Here is a 20857-nt window from a genome sequence, read left to right on the forward strand (position 1 = left end):
TCCCTGCTCACGTGTATAAGACCGAGCTGGAGAAGATCCAGAGTGATATGTATGATGGACACATAGAATATAATGGACATCCCTGCTCACGTGTATAAGACTGAGCTGGAGAAGATCCAGAGTGATATGTATGGTGGACATACGGAATAGAATGGACATCTCTGGTCACCTGTGTATAAGGCTGAGCTGGAGAAGATCCAGAGTGATATGTATGGTGGACACATGGAATATAATGGACATCCCTGCTCACGTGTATAAGACTGAGCTGGAGAAGATCCAGAGTGATATGTATGGTGGACACACGGAATAGAATGGACATCTCTGGTCACCTGTGTATAAGACTGAGCTGGAGAAGATCCAGAGTGATGTGTATGATGGGTGTTATGATCTGCTACAAGCACTAAGGAAAGAATGGAGATCTGTCCCTACAATAGAACTAAGCTAGATCCCTACGATGTAACGGGGAACCTGATCCTGCGATCAGACCCGCTAAAGTCCTCGGCTAGTCTGTACGAAGACCTATAGATGCAAGGGAGGAATCCCTACAAGAACTAGGGACTGGGATAAAGTTGGACACCTCCTAGCAGAGATTGTAGCAGTAAAAGACAAACACACAACATAGAACATAAAGGTCCGAAGACCTAGCTAAACTGACTGAGAAAGGTAACTAAGCACCAGGCTAGCTTAAGAGTTGAAATTACAATGAAGTCCAGCAAGGCCAGGAGGGCGGAGCAGGATTAAATAGGCAAAAAAGGTCATGTGACCAGCAAGATAGAAAAAACCTAACAGGAGAGTTCTAACAATGGGCACATGGAATAGAATGGACATCTCTGGTCACCTGTGTATAAGGCTGAGCTGGAGAAGATCCAGAGTGATATGTATGGTGGACACATGGAGCACAATGGAGAACTCTGGTCACCTGTGTATAAGACTGAGCTGGAGAAGATCCAGAGTGATATGTATGGTGGACACACAGAATAGAATGGACATCTCTGGTCACCTGTGTATAAGGCCGAGCTGGAGAAGATAGAGTGATATGTATGGTGGACACATGGAATATAATGGACATCTCTGGTCACCTGTGTATAAGGCCAAGCTGGAGAAGATCCAGAGTGATATGTATGGTGGACACACGGAATAGAATGGACATCTCTGGTCACCTGTGTATAAGGCTGAGCTGGAGAAGATCCAGAGTGATATGTATGGTGGACACATGGAGCACAATGGAGAGCTCTGGTCACCTGTGTATAAGACTGAGCTGGAGAAGATCCAGAGTGATATGTATGGTGGACACACAGAATAGAATGGACATCTCTGGTCACCTGTGTATAAGGCCGAGCTGGAGAAGATACAGAGTGATATGTATGGTGGACACATGGAATATAATGGACATCTCTGGTCACCTGTGTATAAGGCCAAGCTGGAGAAGATCCAGTGATATGTATGGTGGACACATGGAATAGAATGGACATCTCTGGTCACCTTTGTATAAGGCCAAGCTGGAGAAGATCCAGAGTGATATGTATGGTGGACACACGGAATAGAATGGACATCTCTGGTCACCTGTGTATAAGGCTGAGCTGGAGAAGATCCAGAGTGATATATATGGTGGACACATGGAGCACAATGGAGATCTCTGGTCACCTGTGTATAAGGCCAAGCTGGAGAAGATCCAGAGTGATATGTATGGTGGACACACGGAATAGAATAGACATCTCTGGTCACCTGTGTATAAGACCAAGCTGGAGAAGATCGATAGTGATATTTATGATGGACACATGGAATATAATGGACATCTCTGGTCACCTGTGTATAAGGCTGAGCTGGAGAAGGTCCAGAGTGATATGTATTATGGACACACGGAATAGAATGGACATCTCTGGTCACCTGTGTATAAGGCCAAGCTGGAGAAGATCCAGAGTGATATGTATGGTGGACACACGGAATAGAATGGACATCTCTGGTCACCTGTGTATAAGACCAAGCTGGAGAAGATAGAGTGATATGTATGGTGGACACATGGAATATAATGGACATCTCTGGTCACCTGTGTATAAGGCCAAGCTGGAGAAGATCCAGAGTGATATGTATGGTGGACACACGGAATAGAATGGACATCTCTGGTCACCTGTGTATAAGGCTGAGCTGGAGAAGATCCAGAGTGATATGTATGGTGGACACATGGAGCACAATGGAGAACTCTGGTCACCTGTGTATAAGACTGAGCTGGAGAAGATACAGAGTGATATGTATGGTGGACACATGGAATAGAATGGACATCTCTGGTCACCTGTGTATAAGGCTGAGCTGGAGAAGATCCAGAGTGATATATATGGTGGACACATGGAGCACAATGGAGAACTCTGGTCACCTGTGTATAAGACTGAGCTGGAGAAGATCCAGAGTGATATGTATGGTGGACACACAGAATAGAATGGACATCTCTGGTCACCTGTGTATAAGGCCGAGCTGGAGAAGATACAGAGTGATATGTATGGTGGACACATGGAATATAATGGACATCTCTGGTCACCTGTGTATAAGGCCAAGCTGGAGAAGATCCAGAGTGATATGTATGGTGGACACATGGAATAGAATGGACATCTCTGGTCACCTTTGTATAAGGCTGAGCTGGAGAAGATCCAGAGTGATATGTATGGTGGACACATGGTATATAATGGACATCTCTGGTCACCTGTGTATAAGGCCAAGCTGGAGAAGATCCAGAGTGATATGTATGGTGGACACACGGAATAGAATGGACATCTCTGGTCACCTTTGTATAAGGCTGAGCTGGAGAAGATCCAGAATGATATATATGGTGGACACATGGAGCACAATGGAGATCTCTGGTCACCTGTGTATAAGGCCAAGCTGGAGAAGATCCAGAGTGATATGTATGGTGGACACACGGAATAGAATGGACATCTCTGGTCACCTGTGTATAAGACCAAGCTGGAGAAGATCCAGAGTGATATGTATGGTGGACACACGGAATAGAATGGACATCTCTGGTCACCTGTGCATAAGGCCAAGCTGTAGAAGATCGATAGTGATATTTATGATGGACACATGGAATATAATGGACATCTCTGGTCACCTGTGTATAAGGCTGAGCTGGAGAAGGTCCAGAGTGATATGTATTATGGACACACGGAATAGAATGGACATCTCTGGTCACCTGTGTATAAGGCCAAGCTGGAGAAGATCCAGAGTGATATGTATGGTGGACACACGGAATAGAATGGACATCTCTGGTCACCTGTGTATAAGACCAAGCTGGAGAAGATCCAGAGTGATATGTATGGTGGACACATGGAGCACAATGGAGATCTCTGGTCACCTGTGTATAAGGCCAAGCTGGAGAAGATCCAGAGTGATATGTATGGTGGACACATGGAATATAATGGACATCTCTGGTCATGTGTATATAAGACAGAGATGTAGAAGATCGAGAGTGATGTGTAGATGAAGACATTGAATGTATTCTACTTGCAGACAATTTAGGATTAGCGTCTTCCAACCTTTAAGCCACCCATCTCTAAGACTTTCCTCATGCTGCTCTGGTTCTCTGGAATGCGCTACCCCAAACTATGAAATTAAATCCTAACAACCAATTTTAACTGTCCTCTAAAATCACATTTTAGTTGGACCAATCAGATTTCATGAAATGAGTTCTACCTTTTTATCAGTGCTATTCCTCATGATCCAATATTCAGCCCTGCACTAAGAAGGTGGTGAGTCTCAGAAAAAGCTCTGGATCACTATAGTGTGAACGGAAATAACAACTGAGCAACGTGTCTGCATACAGCAATGTGCACTGCGGTCTTATCGGTTTTACAATGGTCTGTAAAAGCAGTCACACTGCAAAACTCTCTACTGTAAGAGCGGTCACACTGTGGAACAGTGTACTGTAAGGCTATGTGCACACGAAGCGTTTTTGACGCGTTTTCGCTGCAGGTTTTTGTCCGCAGAAACACTTCGAAAACGCTTGTTAATAGGTCTGCCAGCTATAGCAATGGTAATCCTGATGTGCTGTGCACATGATGCGGAAATTTCTATTTAGGATTACGATTTAAAAAAAAACGCAGCATGTCCATTAATCTGCAAGTATAATATATATACCTGTGGATTTGCTACGTTTCAATTAAATCCAATGGGCGGGAAATGCACTGGAAACGCGCTGCGGGTGGTACCCGGTCGGCAGAGGAGGACTACATAACAGTGATAACAGTGAGAGCGGTACTGCTGAGGGGAGCAGTAGTCTCCCCCAGCAGAGCCAGGAACCACCGGCAGTGGAAAAAAAATAAAAAATCCATGTACTCACCTGTCCGGCGGCCCTGGTGTCCTCCTATTCCCTAGCGATGTTCTCTCCCAAGCGGTATACTGCGGGGAGCACGCTCGCTCCCCTCAGTATACAGTGCTGCCAGGACTAGCAGTCACATGAGCGATCACCTGATCGCTCACGTGACCTCCCCGTGGGAGCATTCTGAAGAATGTTCCCATGGTGTTAAGCTGATGAACCCCAGTGACCTCCTGCAGCAGCAATGTACACTGACAGGAGTGATTTTACACCCCTGTCAGTGTACATTGCTGTCTTCTACAGCAGTGATATCAATGATTGCTGATGTCACTGCTGTATAAGTGACCCGGATCGCCGAGGGACAATCGTTGGCGGTAATCGTGGACTGCGTCGTGGCGGTGGACAGGTGAGGGATATGGTTGTTTGTTATTTTACGGGGGTTTTTTCGGAAGATCGGGCTTCGCGGACGAAGGGTAATAAATTTTTTTTTAGAATCATGTGTTTTTTTTATTTCATTAAAATACTTTATTTTGGCCGTGTCTTTTATTGAAAAAGCATCGACCATTTTACTACGCAGTTAGTAATTGGGGCGTCTAAGACGTCCTCTATTACTAACCTGGGCTACGTTTCAGCCGCCAATAAAAGGCCCATTACTCCACTCGCCACCGCTAAACGGCAATGGGAAGAGCGGAGGCTAAGTGCCAGATTTGCCGCATCTTATGGATGCGCCATTTCTGGGACAGCTGAGGGGTGATATTATTAGCTGCAGAGGGGGCTAGCATTCATGGCCCCTTCCCTGGCTATTAATATCAGCCCGCAGCTGTCTGTTTAGCCTTTTCTGGTTAGATTTTACAGAAGGACCCCACATCAATTTTTTTTCTGGGGTCCCCCTATAATCTAGCCAGTAAAGGCTAAACAAACAGCTGTGGGGTGATATTAATAGCTAGGGAACATTGTTGGCTAATGGCCCCTTCCCCGGCTACTAATATCAGCCCCAAGTGGTCGGTTTTCCCTCTGCTGGTTATAAAAATGACGCGGGACCCCACACCATTTTTTTTTTCAATTTTAGGCTCTGTGCCCACGATCCGGACGTAGCAGCGCTTTGGACGCATATTTCTGCTGTGTCGTGGCCACATACCCAAACTCACCTTCAGCATGTCAATTTCTGTAGCAGACACACTAGTCTCCGCTGTAGATTTTGACCAATTGAAGTGTCATTATATGCGGTAGATTCACATTTATCGGCAACAAAAGTGAGGCATTAGAACACCACGTTTTGAATGCAACAAAAATGAGCTGCTGAGTGCTGATCGGGGGAGATGTAGCGGCTAACCAAACAGCTGTGAGCTGTTAATTATAGCCAGGGATCATGTTTGCAAATTGCACCTTCCCAGGCTAAAAATAGCAGCTCTCAGCTGCCGCATAAATTACATGAATAGAAATACTAATGAAGATTGGGTGAATGGGATTAGCTGACACCCAGGTCTTTTTGTTTGGTGATGACAAGGTGTCAATCAGACCTTTTCATGACCAAACCTAATTAAAGAGTTAAATAAACACTCAGACACAGAGCAAACACTTTATTTAAAATACAACAGGCACGCTGTGGAGCTCTGTCCCGTGAGAGCGGCCACGCTGTGGAGCTCTGTCCCGTGAGAGCGGCCACGCTGTGGAGCTCTGTCCCGTGAGAGCGGCCACGCTGTGGAGCTCTGTCCCGTGAGAGCGGCCACGCTGTGGAGCTCTGTCCCGTGAGAGCGGCCACGCTGTGGAGCTCTGTCCCGTGAGAGCGGCCACGCTGTGGAGCTCTGTCCCGTGAGAGCGGCCACGCTGTGGAGCTCTGTCCCGTGAGAGCGGCCACGCTGTGGAGCTCTGTCCCGTGAGAGCGGCCACGCTGTGGAGCTCTGTCCCGTGAGAGCGGCCACGCTGTGGAGCTCTGTCCCGTGAGAGCGGCCACGCTGTGGAGCTCTGTCCCGTGAGAGCGGCCACGCTGTGGAGCTCTGTGCCGTGAGAGCGGCCACGCTGTGGAGCTCTGTGCCGTGAGAGCGGCCACGCTGTGGAGCTCTGTGCCGTGAGAGCGGCCACGCTGTGGAGCTCTGTGCCGTGAGAGCGGCCACGCTGTGGAGCTCTGTGCCGTGAGAGCGGCCACGCTGTGGAGCTCTGTGCCGTGAGAGCGGCCACGCTGTGGAGCTCTGTGCCGTGAGAGCGGCCACGCTGTGGAGCTCTGTGCCGTGAGAGCGGTCACGCTGTGGAGCTCTGTGCCGTGAGAGCGGTCACGCTGTGGAGCTCTGTGCCGTGAGAGCGGTCACGCTGTGGAGCTCTGTGCCGTGAGAGCGGTCACGCCGTGGAGCTCTGTGCCGTGAGAGCGGTCACGCCGTGGAGCTCTGTCCCGTGAGAGCGGCCACGCCATGGAGCTCTGTCCCGTGAGAGCGGCCACGCCGTGGAGCTCTGTCCCGTGAGAGCGGCCACGCCGTGGAGCTCTGTCCCGTGAGAGCGGCCACGTAGCTCTATGAGCCAGTATAAATGTGTATGTCGTTCGCTCACTTGTATCGGGAGGATCCGGCACGTCTGCTGGCGTTGGTTTTATCTGGGGCCCATGAGCCGATTCTCTCTCGGGCTCTTCTGTTACATCCTTAGTTTTCTGCTGGGGTTTATCTTGGGAAAGTGGACACACTAAACCTTATCTGACCACAGTTACTTTACTGAAAGTCTCCATTTATTACACGTCCATGAACATAAAGTGCGTCATCCGGCCGGAGATTGCAGCTTGGATGGAATTTGCACCGCATGTAATGTGCTCCCGTCTCCTGGTGGCGGCGCTGTATAATGTAATACCATCTGGCCATGTATTAACCCTCCAGCTGCTGCTGCAGCCCCAGCCCTGGCCTCCTATGGTGACCCTTCTTACATCCCAGCTTCCACCTTTCTTTGGACAGAGGAGTCTCCGGCTTGTTCTGAACCTGGGTCGCCTGTTTTACTTACTTGTGAATTTGTATTTTTTTTGCATTGAATATGAATATTCTAGAATTCCTGGAATTCTTTCCATGCTTGGATCAGATCCCTGAGGGAAGATTGCCTTCTGCCTGGCCAGACGAGACATGAATCTGATCACAGGGCTATAATGCAGCCGGAGGCTGGGAGTGATGTCAGCTGTGACCGTCCGCCATACAGACTGCCATACAGTCACACTCCTATTTATATCGATAGTCACTCTCTCCTGTATACAGACCTATGTAAGTTAGGGAGGCATCGCAACTCACTCCTCATGAACAAATGTCTTGTTGTCACATCTCTCAAATGTTGTGCGTTTTGTCTTATGAATTAATTTGTAATCGTGCCTGACAAAGGAGCCTCTGCTCTGAAAGCTTGCATATATACAGTATGGACCAAAAGTTTGGACACACCTTCTCATTTAAAGATTTTTCTGTATTTTCATGACTATGAAAATTGTACATTCACACTGAAGGCATCAAAACTATGAATTACCACATGTGGAATTATATACTTAACAAAAAAGTGTGAAACAACTGAAAATATGTCTTATATTCTAGGTTCTTCACAGTAGCCACCTTTTGCTTTGATGACTGCTTTGCACACTCTTGGCATTCTCTTGATGAGCTTCAAGAGGTAGTCACCGGAAATGGTCTTCCAACAATCTTGAAGGAGTTCCCAGAGATGCTTAGCACTTGTTGGCCCTTTTGCCTTCACTCTGCGGTCCAGCTCACCCCAAACCATCTCGATTGGGTTCAGGTCTGGTGACTGTGGAGGCCAGGTCATCTGGCGTAGCCCCCCATCACTCTCCTTCTTGGTCAAATAGCCCTTACACAGCCTGGAGGTGTTTGGGGTCATTGTCCTGTTGAAAAATAAATGATGGTCCAACTAAACGCAAACTGGATGGAATAGCATGCCGCTGCAAGATGCTGTGGTAGCCATGCTGGTTCAGTATGCCTTCAATTTTGAATAAATCCCCAACAGTGTCACCAGCAAAGCCCCCCCACACCATCACACCTCCTCCTCCATGCTTCACGGTGGGAACCAGGCATGTAGAGTCCATCCGTTCACCTTTTCTGCGTCGCACAAAGACACGGTGGTTGGAACTAAAGATCTCAAATTTGGACTCATCAGACCCAAGCACAGATTTCCACCGGTCTAATGTCCATTCCTTGTGTTCTTTAGCCCAAACAAGTCTCTTCTGCTTGTTGCCTGTCCTTATCAGTGGTTTCCTAGCAGCTATTTTACCATGAAGGCCTGCTGCACAAAGTCTACTCTTAACAGTTGTTGTAGAGATGTGTCTGCTGCTAGAACTCTGTGTGGCATTGACCTGGTCTCTAATCTGAGCTCACAGCTGGACCGGGGAGAGTCAGTGGATGTTGTATACCTTGACTTCTCCAAAGCGTTTGATATCGTGCCACACAAAAGGTTGGTATATAAAATGAGAATGCTTGGTCTGGGGGATAATGTGTGCAAGTGGGTAAACAGCTGGCTGAGTGATAGAAAGCAGAGGGTGGTTATCAATGGAGTAAGCTCAGGGGGTGTCAGGGTTACTAGCGGGGGGCCTCAAGGGTCTGTCTTGGGCCCTATATTATTTAATATATTTATTAATGATCTAGTGGAAGGGTTGCATAGTAAAATAGCAATATTTGCAGATGATACTAAACTTTGTAAAGTAGTTAATACAGATGAGGATAGGGCACAGCTACAGGAGGATTTAGATAAATTGGGGAGTTGGGCCAAAAAATGGCAAATGGGGTTCAATGCCGATAAATGTAAGGTCATGCACATGGGAAAGAAAAACAGCAGTCACCCATACATATTAAATGGGAAACCGTTGGGGAAATCTGACATGGAGAAGGACCTGGGCGTCTTGGTTAATAGTAAATTAAATTGGAGTGCCCAGTGTCAGGCAGCAGCTGCGAAGGCAAATAGAGTCATGGCATGCATCAGAAGAGGAATAGGGGCATATGATGAGAACATTGTTCTTCCTCTGTATAAAGCGCTGGTAAGGCCGCACTTAGAATATTGTGCACAGTTCTGGGCTCCGGGGCTCAGGAAAGACATATTGGAGCTAGAGAGGGTACAAAGGAGGGCGACTAAGGTAATAAAGGGAATGGAGGGACTAGAATACCCAGAGAGGTTGTCAAAATTAGGCCTATTTACATTGGAAAAGAGAAGGCTTAGGGGAGACCTCATAAACATGTATAAATACATCAGGGAGCAGTACAGAGATCTCTCCCATGACCTGTTTATACCAAGGATGGTGACAAAGACGAGGGGGCACACTATGCATCTGGAGGAAAGGAGGTTCCTGCACCAGCATAGAGGGGGATTCTTTACGGTCAGAGCCGTGAGACTCTGGAACTCTCTGGGAGAGGAAGTGGTGATGTCCAACTCACTTAAAGAGTTCAAGAGAGGCCTGGACGCCTTTCTTGAGAACAATAAAATTACATCTTATGCTTAGTTAATTAATCAAGGGATTTAATCTGACTGCCAGATTGGTGTCGGGAAGTGAATTTTTCCTCAATGATGTAAATTGGCCTATACCGCATGGGTTTTTTTTGCCTTCCCCTGGATCAACGCTGCGGAATAGCTGCAGTGCACAAGAAATAGGCTGAACTGGATGGACACTTGTCTTTTTTTGGCCTTATAAACTATGTAACTATGTAACTATGTAATCTGAGCTGCTGTTAACCTGCGATTTCTGAGGCTGGTGACTCGGATAAACTTATCCTCAGAAGCAGAGGTGACTCTTGGTCTTCCTTTCCTGGGGCTGTCCTCATGTGAGCCAGTTTCTTTGTAGCGCTTGATGGTTTTTGCAACTGCACTTGGGGACACTTTCAAAGTTTGCCCAATTTTTCGCACTGACTGACCTTCATTTCTTAAAGTAATGATGGCCACTCGTTTTTCTTTACTTAGCTGCTTTTTTCTTGCCATAATACAAATTCTATCTTACGGTGGCTCGGCGGGGCCACTAAAAATTTTTCGGGGAGAGCGGTGAAGTTCAAGTGTGAACAGTGTACCGTGATGGCTGTGAGCAAAGCAACAGAGGTGTCTGGAGCTAATGAGCGTTTGAAGGGCCAGTTGAGACCGGAGCAGGTATTTGAGAAACTCTTACAGGACATGGTGCGGGAACCGCAGGAGCTGTGGGCACCGTATAGAATGGCGGCAGTGGACCATTCTATGGACTCTCCGGGGGCGCCCGTGTTGTCCCAGAGTGCCCGGGGAGGTGGTAAGAGATCTTGTGAACTGAGTCCTAAGACTGTCGCTGATGTTTTTTGTAAAAATTCCCTTACAGGTGTGGTTATTAAAAGGGGGCGGAGTCTAAAAAGGGGGCGGATTTTCACAAGAGTGTGGAGTGTAGAAAACTAGAAATTGTTGATGATTGTGGGTGGGTACCTCCTAAAAATGACAAGGTGACCATTGATAGCGGGGTAGCTCCAGTGGAAGGGGGTGAAGTCAAAGTGGGAGGTGACCTGGTAGTCCACAACATCATGGGGAGTGACACAGACCCCATAGCTGACGGTGACACTATGGAAGTAGAGGGAGAGGTCAGTCAGGAGGGGCTAGACGAGGGGAGAGAGTCCACCTCTCATCGTAGACGGCGCAGGGGCCACAAAAAGGTTGCTCCTGTACTCTTTGCTGAAAGTGAAAGTAAAGAAAATGTAATGGTGTGTACCATTGTTTCAAGAGGCTGAAGAGGAGGTGACAGACCTGGAGAATGTGTCCTCAGACAAGCGGAGCCTGGAGTCTGAACGGCAGAGGGTCTACCAGGTTGTGAAGAACTTACAGCGAGATCTAAAGGGAAGCAACGAGGAAGTTGTCCAGTGGAAGGAGATGTTCCACGCAATTAAGGAGGACCGCCGCAAAATCAAGGAGGAGGTTTTGCAGTTGAAGCTTGAGAAGGAGGCGCGGCAGGATGGAGGTTCTGGAAGAGATCCAGGCCTGGTACGACTGCGCGAACAGTTCAACCGGGAACTGTCTGACTCCAAGAAGGAGTGTGGTGAACGCAGTAGGGAACTGCAAGAGATTAAGAGAGATTATGAGGATCTCCTCAAGGTGAAGGAAAAACTAGAGGAGGATAAGGCGGATGCAGAGCAAGTGCGCCAAGTGGTTGAGACCACCCTGCAAGATATCCGTGAGGAGAATGATGATCTCAGGGGAAAGACCCTAGATCTGGAAGCTCAGGTGAAGGAGCTACAGATGTCCTGTGATACTCTCCAGAAGGTGGAGACGTACCTTAAGGAAACAGTCAGCAAGATGGAAGCTGAGCGAGAGAAGATGGAGGAGTCCATCGGAAAAGCCACAGACCAGGGCCAGGAGTTGACCGCTGGTGATGGGAGGTATGAAGCAGAAACCTCCTCGAGTGATGTGGGCTCGGAGGATTCGGTGGATGTCGGAGCCGAGATCAAGCAGCTCAAGGAGTTGCTACAAGCCCAGTGGACGCAAGAGAAGCGTGAGAGACTGGCTATTGAGAGCCGAGTGGGCGCATTGGAGACGGAGAGGTCTGAGAGAGCTCTGCTGCTGGAAGAGCAGTTGAAGCAGGAAGAGCTTCAGAGATGGACTGCTGAGAGGCGAGTAACTGAGCTGGAAGGAGAAGTTTTAGAGCTCAAAGGTCGCCTAGCAAATTGTCACGTGGTGAACGAGGTCTCCTTGGAGAAGGGAAAAGGCAAACAAGTTGCATTTACTCCCTTAGACCATGAGAAGGTGGACCTGAGGAGAGCTAAGAGTATGGTGTTGGAAGATAAAGGTGAAGTGGAGGTGGTCAAGTCGAAAAGTTGTGACGTTGTAGCTGTGAGTCAGCTCAGGGGAAGCATCCAGGGTGAAGAAGCTGGAAGTCAGTTGTCCCTGAAACCTGAGCTGGTTGATCGTCTGAGAACCACTGGTGAGACCGAAACGTCTCGGTACAAGTGCCTCGTAGATGTACCCGAGGACTTGAGGGAAGAATGCACCCTTGAGTTCGTGCATGAGGAGTTTAAGAAGGCCGTGGGAGCCTGTAAGGTGTACTTGACCTCAGAGGCTAGACAGCTGGTGGTCCTGTCCACGACTGAAGTCACAGTGAAGAGGGTGGCGATCCTAAGTGACATACACTGGCGATATATTCGCATGAAGCGGTTTCTCCGGTTGAAGACGGAGCAAGCCGCTAGACAACTGGAGCTGATGAGAAAGGCTCACAGTCTGCGAGAAGAGGTCATCCGGGTGCCTCGTGTTCTGGTGAGAGAGCTCATTGGGAGAAATGGCCGAGCCATGCAGATGATGGTGAAGAAGTCTGGTGTGGTAAAAGTAAGCAGTCCACGTGATCATCGGGACTGGATGCCGGATGAAGACGGCATGGTGTCGTTCTACGCTGTAGGAACGGAAGAAAGTCTTGCAGATATGAGCATGCTGGTGGAGTACCGAGTGACCTACCTGCGAGGGGTGGAAAAGTTGAATCTCGCTAGACTGCGAGTGGATAGACAGCATCATCTGAGCAGCAGAAGATGGCAGCCGTCTAGAAAGTGTGAGACCAGACAGAGAAAGGGCTCCCTAAATTTCAGAGCAGCTGAGGTTAGGGACCTTTCAAGATGTCCTGGGAGTTGGTTTGGAGGTAGTGAGACCTCCAGTGACTCAGAGTTGAGTGGCCCATACAATCGACCCAATAGAGGACGGAACCATGTGGAGTCACACTGTTGTATTGACCGCTGGGAGTGGGGGAGACCTGACAGGGTTTCGACTGACCGCTGGGAGCGGGGGAGACCTGACAAGGTTACGACTGACCGCTGGGAGCGGGGGAGCCGCTGGGAGCGGGGGAAGTCTGACAAGTTTACGACCCGGAAATATGACATTGACAGATGGTAGGTCCCTAAGGAGTGGGCTAATGTCAATGACTAATGTTCCAGGGGCTGGACAACGCAAGGGTCAAGGGCATGGTCTCAGTGTGAACTGTGGGATATAGACTGTGTATATTATGTGTTCCACCCCACAAGTTTGAACAGAGGGGGGGAATATGTGATGCAGTAGACATCCCTTTAATGGTTCAGTGTGTTTTGAATGACCATGTACCTTCCCCTTTAACTGACTGGTCACATGACCGTGACATCACACAGGTCCTTATGCGCACAGTTAAGGTCCTATGTGTGTGTGTGTGTGTGTGTGTGTGTGTGTGTGTGTGTGTGTGTAGGAGTTCCTGTGTGTTGGGAGCTCCTGTGTGGGCACCGTGTGAGAGGCACGAGGCTGTTCCCTGTGTGTGTGGGGGGAACACCGCTCTGGTGAGGCCTGGTGGACTCCTGGGAGGTGAAGCCTGGATCCCTGTGTGAGAGTATGGGGGATGCCAGTAAGCCTTGGAGTGCCACACAAGCGTCCTGAAGGGTGAAGCCTGGGTATGATATGTGTAATATGCCAGTAAACCTTAAAGGGAGTGACGGCTGGAGACCACGTGTGGTAAGCCGTAGAGCCACAGTGCTGGCGTATGGAAAGGACTATCACAGCTGAAGTCGGCGAAGGTAATACTCGTGTGTTATGGACATTTAAATGGACATTGTTTTAGTATTTCCTTGCGGAAGGCTGTAATTAGAGCCAAGTGGGCCGGTCTGCCACTTGGGCTCGTGGACTTTATCAGTGTGTCGGCGGGTTACGGGGTTGGACCCGGAAAGAAGCTGTTTATGAAGTGTAATAAACTACTGAGTTTGAGAAAAACAGAAAGCTTATCATATGTGAGTTGATTTACGCAGCGAAACGAGTATCCCCCAGGATAATGACAAGCGCTGCCTTACAAGAGCTACAGTCACACCTTGTCACATACAGCCACTCTCCTGTATACAGAGCTACAGTCACACCTTGTCACATACAGCCACTCTCTCCTGTATACAGAGCTACAGTCATACCTTGTCACATGCAGCCACTCTCTCCTGTATACAGAGCTACAGTCATACCTTGTCACATACAGCCACTCTCCTGTATACAGAGCTACAGTCACACCTTGTCACATACAGCCACTCTCTCCTGTATACAGAGCTACAGTCATACCTTGTCACATGCAGCCACTCTCTCCTGTATACAGAGCTACAGTCATACCTTGTCACATACAGCCACTCTCCTGTATACAGAGCTACAGTCACACCTTGTCACATACAGCCACTCTCTCCTGTATACAGCGCTACAGTCATACCTTGTCACATGCAGCCACTCTCTCCTGTATACAGAGCTACAGTCATACCTTGTCACATACAGCCACTCTCTCCTGTATACAGCGCTACAGTCATACCTTGTCACATGCAGCCACTCTCTCCTGTATACAGCGCTACAGTCATACCTTGTCACATGCAGCCACTCTCTCCTGTATACAGAGCTACAGTCATGCCTTGTCACATACAGCCACTCTCTCCTGTATACAGAGCTACAGTCATACCTTGTCACATGCAGCCACTCTCTCCTGTATACAGCGCTACAGTCATACCTTGTCACATACACCCACTCTCTCCTGTATACAGAGCTACAGTCATACCTTGTCACATGCAGCCACTCTCTCCTGTATACAGAGCTACAGTCATACCTTGTCACATGCAGCCACTCTCTCCTGTATACAGCGCTACAGTCATACCTTGTCACATACACCCACTCTCTCCTGTATACAGAGCTACAGTCATGCCTTGTCACATACACCCACTCTCTCCTGTATACAGAGCTACAGTCATGCCTTGTCACATACACCCACTCTCTCCTGTATACAGAGCTACAGTCATACCTTGTCACATACCGCCACTCTCTCCTGTATACAGAGCTACAGTCATGCCTTGTCACATACCGCCACTCTCTCCTGTATACAGAGCTACAGTCATGCCTTGTCACATACCGCCACTCTCTCCTGTATACAGAGCTACAGTCATGCCTTGTCACATACCGCCACTCTCTCCTGTATACAGAGCTACAGTCATACCTTGTCACATACAGCCACTCTCTCCTGTATACAGCGCTACAGTCATGCCTTGTCACATGCAGCCACTCTCTCCTGTATACAGAGCTACAGTCATACCTTGTCACATGCAGCCACTCTCTCCTGTATACAGAGCTACAGTCATGCCTTGTCACATACAGCCACTCTCTCCTGTATACAGAGCTACAGTCATACCTTGTCACATGCAGCCACTCTCTCCTGTATACAGAGCTACAGTCATACCTTGTCACATACACCCACTCTCTCCTGTATACAGAGCTACAGTCATACCTTGTCACATACAGCCACTCTCTCCTGTATACAGAGCTACAGTCATACCTTGTCACATACAGCCACTCTCTCCTGTATACAGAGCTACAGTCATACCTTGTCACATACACCCACTCTCTCCTGTATACAGAGCTACAGTCATACCTTGTCACATGCAGCCACTCTCTCCTGTATACAGAGCTACAGTCATGCCTTGTCATATAGTCACTAGTATACAGGGACAGAATCACATACTGTCATAGTCATATTGTCACATACAGCCACACTGTCCTGTATAGTCACACATTCACCTATACCTAGTATACAGACATATACTATCACACATTGTCACATATACAGTGCTGCTCATCGTTATTGGCACCCCTTCTTTTTTTTCATAGACTACAATATCTTCAGAAATAAATGGAAATGTACCAAAGTTATATCCTCAGGGTTTTTCAATTAGTGGTCCAAAGTAATACAACAATAAAACATTATTTTTCAACTTCAATGTTGTGATTTCAAAAAGAAACAGAATAAACAGCATGTGCAGCAATAAAGGCTCCCCTAACCCTAATTAATACTTGGTTGCACACCCTTTGGCATTGCTGACAGCCTCCACACGTTCCTTGTAGCCATCTATAAGCTTCTTGCTCTTCTCTGGAGTTTTCTCCCATCTTCCTTTGCAGTTTGTTCAAGCTCTTTAATGTTTGCAGGTTCTTTTTCCCAATGGCAGATTTCAGTTCAACCCAAGGTTTTTCAATTGGATTGTGGTCAGACTCATTGCTGGCCATTTTAAAGCAGTCCATTTTTTTTCCTTTTCAACCATTCCTGTGTACTTTTGGATGGGTGCTTTGGGTCATTGTCTTGCTGGAGAGCTCATGATCTTCGACTCAAACCAAGTTTTCTTACATTGGGTAGGAAATTTTGCTCTATAATCTCTTGATAATTCTCTGATTACATGATTCCTGTAATACGGTCAAGGCCTCCAGTACTGGATGCAGCAAAGCAACCCCACAGCATTATGGATCCTCCACAATGCTTAACTGTTGGTAAGGTGTTCTTTTCCTTCTAAGCTTCATTGCGCCGTCTGTAAACAAACTGTTGCTTTGCATTGCCAAAAAAGCTCTATTTTTGTTTCATCTGCAAACAGAACATTTTCCCAGAAGAATTGTGGTTTGTGAAGGTACAGTTTGGTAAAGATCAGTCGTTCTTTTTTATGTCTTTACTTCAGCAATGGTTTCTTCCTTGGCGTTTGCCCATAAAGCTCTGCTTGGTTTATTGTGTGGCGTATGGTACTTGTTGAAACCATGACCCCAGACTGTTCCAGGTTGGCCTTCAGATCTTTGGATGTTTGATGTGGTGTTCTTTCCACCATTCGCACCAACCTTCGAAGACCTTCGAAGAAGTCAATTTTCCTTTCCCCAACGTTCAGGGAGGTTCTTTACCGTTCCATGCTTGGCAAACTTCTGTTGCGCACTGTTGAAACTGGGATACCAAGGTCTTTGGAGATGGCCTTATACCCTTTGGAAGTCTTGTGTTTACTAATAATAGCAGTTCTGATGTTTTCAGACAGCTCCTTTGTTTTTACCATTGTGACAAAGGAACAGGGCCTACCCTGTGGCTTTTTAAAACAGTGAAGTCATCATCCATTGGCTAATTTATGTCACATGGGCACCTACAATTAATCACAGGTGAATCTCTTTTGTGATTTACCACAGACGGGTCAAAATGTGTTTCCATACTACATTAATGTAAGGTGCCGATAGCAGTGACAGCAGCTTTAGGTTTTTCTATTTTTCCCTCCCATTGTTTTTTGGTTTAAATTATTGTTCATCATTTGCTCTTTTGTATTTAACACGAGTCTCTATACAAAAAAACTGTTCACTTTATTCATTTTATTCAGGAGATATTCCACATTTATGTACTTAATCTTCATGGGTGCCAATAACGATGAGCAGGACTGTAGTTCCCCTCTCCTGTATAGTGACAGTCATACATACAACCACTTATCTTCTAATACAGTCACATTACTATCCGTATACTCAGTTACTCTTGTATACTCAGAGATCATCTCTCATACACTCCTTGTACGGACTTGTGCACATACATCCAAAGACACCCATACAGCTGAGCTCACCTCACCAGGACTGCTGCTCATCTGTAAGGTCTCGGCTAAGCAAGGACTTGCTGTGTCTGTAATTCTATCCTTCTGCTAATCTCTTTCCAGGTCTTCTGTTGACCTCTCTGCTGGGCTTCTGACCAGGCCTTGTACAAAATCTGTTTGCAAGTGCTTCTACTGATCTTCGAGCAGACCTTCTACAGGTCTTTGGGTCAAGACTTTATTTTTTTTTGTCCTATTTTCTTCTGGTCCTTCTAATGGTCTTTTGGTCAGGCTTTTGACTGGTATTTGGACTAGTCCTTCTGCTGGTTCTTCTTTGGATCCTGCTGCCTTGCCTTGTGCTGGTCTTTATGCTGTCTTTTCTTTCTGAGCTTTGACTAGGCCGTGTGCTGAATGCTTCTACATCCTCTGGTGATATTTGGGTCATGCCTTCTGACTTCTTTGCTGGCCCTTTGATTGGGCCTTTTGCTGAATCTTTTTCGGGCCTTCTGCTGAGTTTTGGCCCAGTACTGAAGCTGATATTTGTTACCTTTTCTGCTGATCTTTCAGCCACCCCTTCTGATGGTCTTTAGGTTGACTTGTTCGGAGCCTTCTGAATCTTTTTCGGGCCTTCTGCTGAGTTTTGGCCCAGTGCTGAAGCTGATATTTGTTACCTTTTCCGCTGATCTTTCAGCCACCCCTTCTGATGGTCTTTAGGTTGACTTGTTCGGAGCCTTCTGAATCTTTTTCGGGCCTTCTGCTGAGTTTTGGCCCAGTGCTGAAGCTGATATTTGTTACCTTTTCCGCTGATCTTTCAGCCACCCCTTCTGATGGTCTGTAGGTTGACTTGTTCGGAGCCTTCTTCTGAATCTTTTTGTCAAGTCTTCTGACAACCTTTTTTTTTTTGCATTGAATATTTATATTATTTTCCAAAATGTATAACATAAGGTAATAAACAGTAACAACTACTGGCGTATAAGGAATCAGACATCTATGACTTCTGTTCTCCAACTTTAGAAGTGATTGAAGCAATCAATAAGTGTAAAAAATATTCTCCTAACTCACAAAGCAACGGAGAGACCTTAGTCAATCAGCGTTGGTGGCAAATAAAAAACTACGGGGGGTAGGTGCACCCCAGCTATAGCATTAGAGAGAAGAAAGAAATGTGGATAATGGTGAATGAGAAGGGTGTGGAGTGAGGGGTCAACTAAATAACTCAAAAAAGTGTCGGGGAAATTTTTTCCATCGTTTCCTTAGAGAGAAAGCGCGGTTGAGCCCCCCCCCAATAAGGTGCCTGTATTCCTCTGACAATGTGCATTCCAAATAAACCATATTTTGTTCAGAAGTGAGGTACATTTCTGGCTTAATGAGGTTAGTAGCTCCATACAATAAATCTCATTCACCCCAGCAGTTTAGGACAGTAAGTGTGAAGGATGGCACCAGAGAGATCACGCAGTATCTCACTGCTGCCAATACATGTGTCACTATTACATCAGACAGATCACCTATTGCAGTTTCCCCACCTTCACCAACGTGACGTTCCGTGACGTAGGAATTATATCGGGCTAGAAACCAGCCCCGGTAGCATGGAAAGTTAAACCAAGAAACGGACGTATATCTCGGAAATATACACGATGTACGGCTAGGACATATAGTATCTCCATAACTCCTAATGGAATTCCTAGCTGTCTGAACAAAGCAGACCACATGGTTTGTATCCACAGGGAGTCTTCCTGTAGTAGCTCAGATTCTAGTTAGCTGGTGGGGGTGTGAGTCCTGACTTTGCAACTGAAAGGTGGGACCACCTGCAATGCCAGGTGTCTTGCTACAGCTACACATGCTTATAGGGCGATTGTAAGCTGCCATTACATCCTCCCTATCCTTCACAGTGGGGATAGGAGATTTCCAGAACACTGGAATACAGGCTGTGTCTCCATTAAGTAAATGGTGCAACAAAGAGTGGCAGTAACTGGTAATAGGAATGTGGCAGTTCTGGAGGAGGAATATCTCCTGCTCCTCCTGAAGTCTCCTTCCTAAGTACTTCTTTCCAATACTCTGAGAATAAGGGGTAGGACCAAAATGTATGGTGTAGAGTCCCCTCCCCAGAGTTGCATCGCCAGCACCGAGATGTGGTGGATGCGGACAATTTCGGCGGCAGTACAGACAGGACGCAGCTCCACCTAGTGAATAAACTGGAATCCGTCTCTCAGAATCTGGAAGAGCTGAGGTCTCGTGTGCTAATATAAGGATTCTAGGTTCCTCCTCTGCACACCAGGATATCCCCAAGTCTCCCCCAAGGAGACTGCTCCTCAGGGGAATCTATGAGCCATTGATAGATCTGCGAGAGTGAACAACCACTGTGAACCAGATAAATGTCTGGCCTGATATTTCCCTGATATAAGTGCCCCCTACATTTCCCAGGATGGGTACAGTGGAGAGGGAGATGGGGTCCCGGAGTGTAAAGGAACAAGCTGCAAGTTAGTTTTATTGTAGGGGCCATGGTCACATGAAAGCGCACTGTACAGGTAGGGTGGGGTTGTACCCATGATAGATAAGATAATCACATTGGTGTAAAAGAATTGTTCTCATTGGACCCAGCATCTCTTAGTAGAGACCAGCACTAATCTATCACACATGTGAGGTGTGCCGTTATACAGTATGTATAGGGATATGGGTGCTGATCCACCAGATCTTACACATATGTAATATAGGGCGAATATACATGATGGACCCACAATGGGTCTGGAACATAGACTGCACAGGGATCAGAGGAAAGGGGAATGTGCATAAGAAGGGCCTGGGGGAGGTAGAGACGGCACATAGGAAGGGCCTGGGGGAGGTAGAGATGGCACATAGGAAGGGCCTGGGGGAGGTAGAGATGGCACATAGGAAGGGCCTGGGGGAGGTAGAGATGGCACATAGAAGGGCCTGGGGAATGGAAGACATGGCCTGGGGGAGGCAGAGACGGCCCATAGGAAGGGCCTGGGGGAGGTAGAGATGGCACATAGGAAGGGCCTGGGGGAGGCAGAGACTGCTCATAGGAAGGGCCTGGGGGAGGCAGAGATGGCACATAGGAAGGGCCTGGGGGAGGCAGAGACTGCTCATAGGAAGGGCCTGGGGGAGGCAGAGACTGCTCATAGGAAGGGCCTGGGGGAGGCAGAGACTGCTCATAGGAAGGGCCTGGGGGAGGCAGAGACTGCATATAGGAAGGGCCTGGGGGAGGCAGAGATGGCCTGGGGGAGGCAGAGACTGCACATAGGAAGGGCCTGGGGGAGGCAGA

At 47.5% G+C, this 20857-nt stretch overlaps 1 protein-coding gene across 1 annotated transcript in view; it reads left to right on the plus strand.

Annotated features, from left to right (window-relative positions):
- Positions 1-13445: 13445 nt before the first annotated feature.
- The window catches only part of LOXL3 (lysyl oxidase like 3), a 155044-nt gene continuing 147632 nt past the window's right edge, over positions 13446-20857 (plus strand). The window contains 1 exon segment of the mRNA XM_073649999.1: positions 13446-13776. Within this exon segment, the coding sequence (XP_073506100.1) occupies positions 13743-13776 (34 nt within the window). The 5' untranslated portion in view covers positions 13446-13742.

This window comes from Phyllobates terribilis, unplaced genomic scaffold (assembly GCF_046119375.1).
Source record: "Phyllobates terribilis strain yellow unplaced genomic scaffold, ASM4611937v1 Scaffold_1__5_contigs__length_1240528914, whole genome shotgun sequence".
Taxonomy (NCBI): domain Eukaryota; kingdom Metazoa; phylum Chordata; class Amphibia; order Anura; family Dendrobatidae; genus Phyllobates; species Phyllobates terribilis.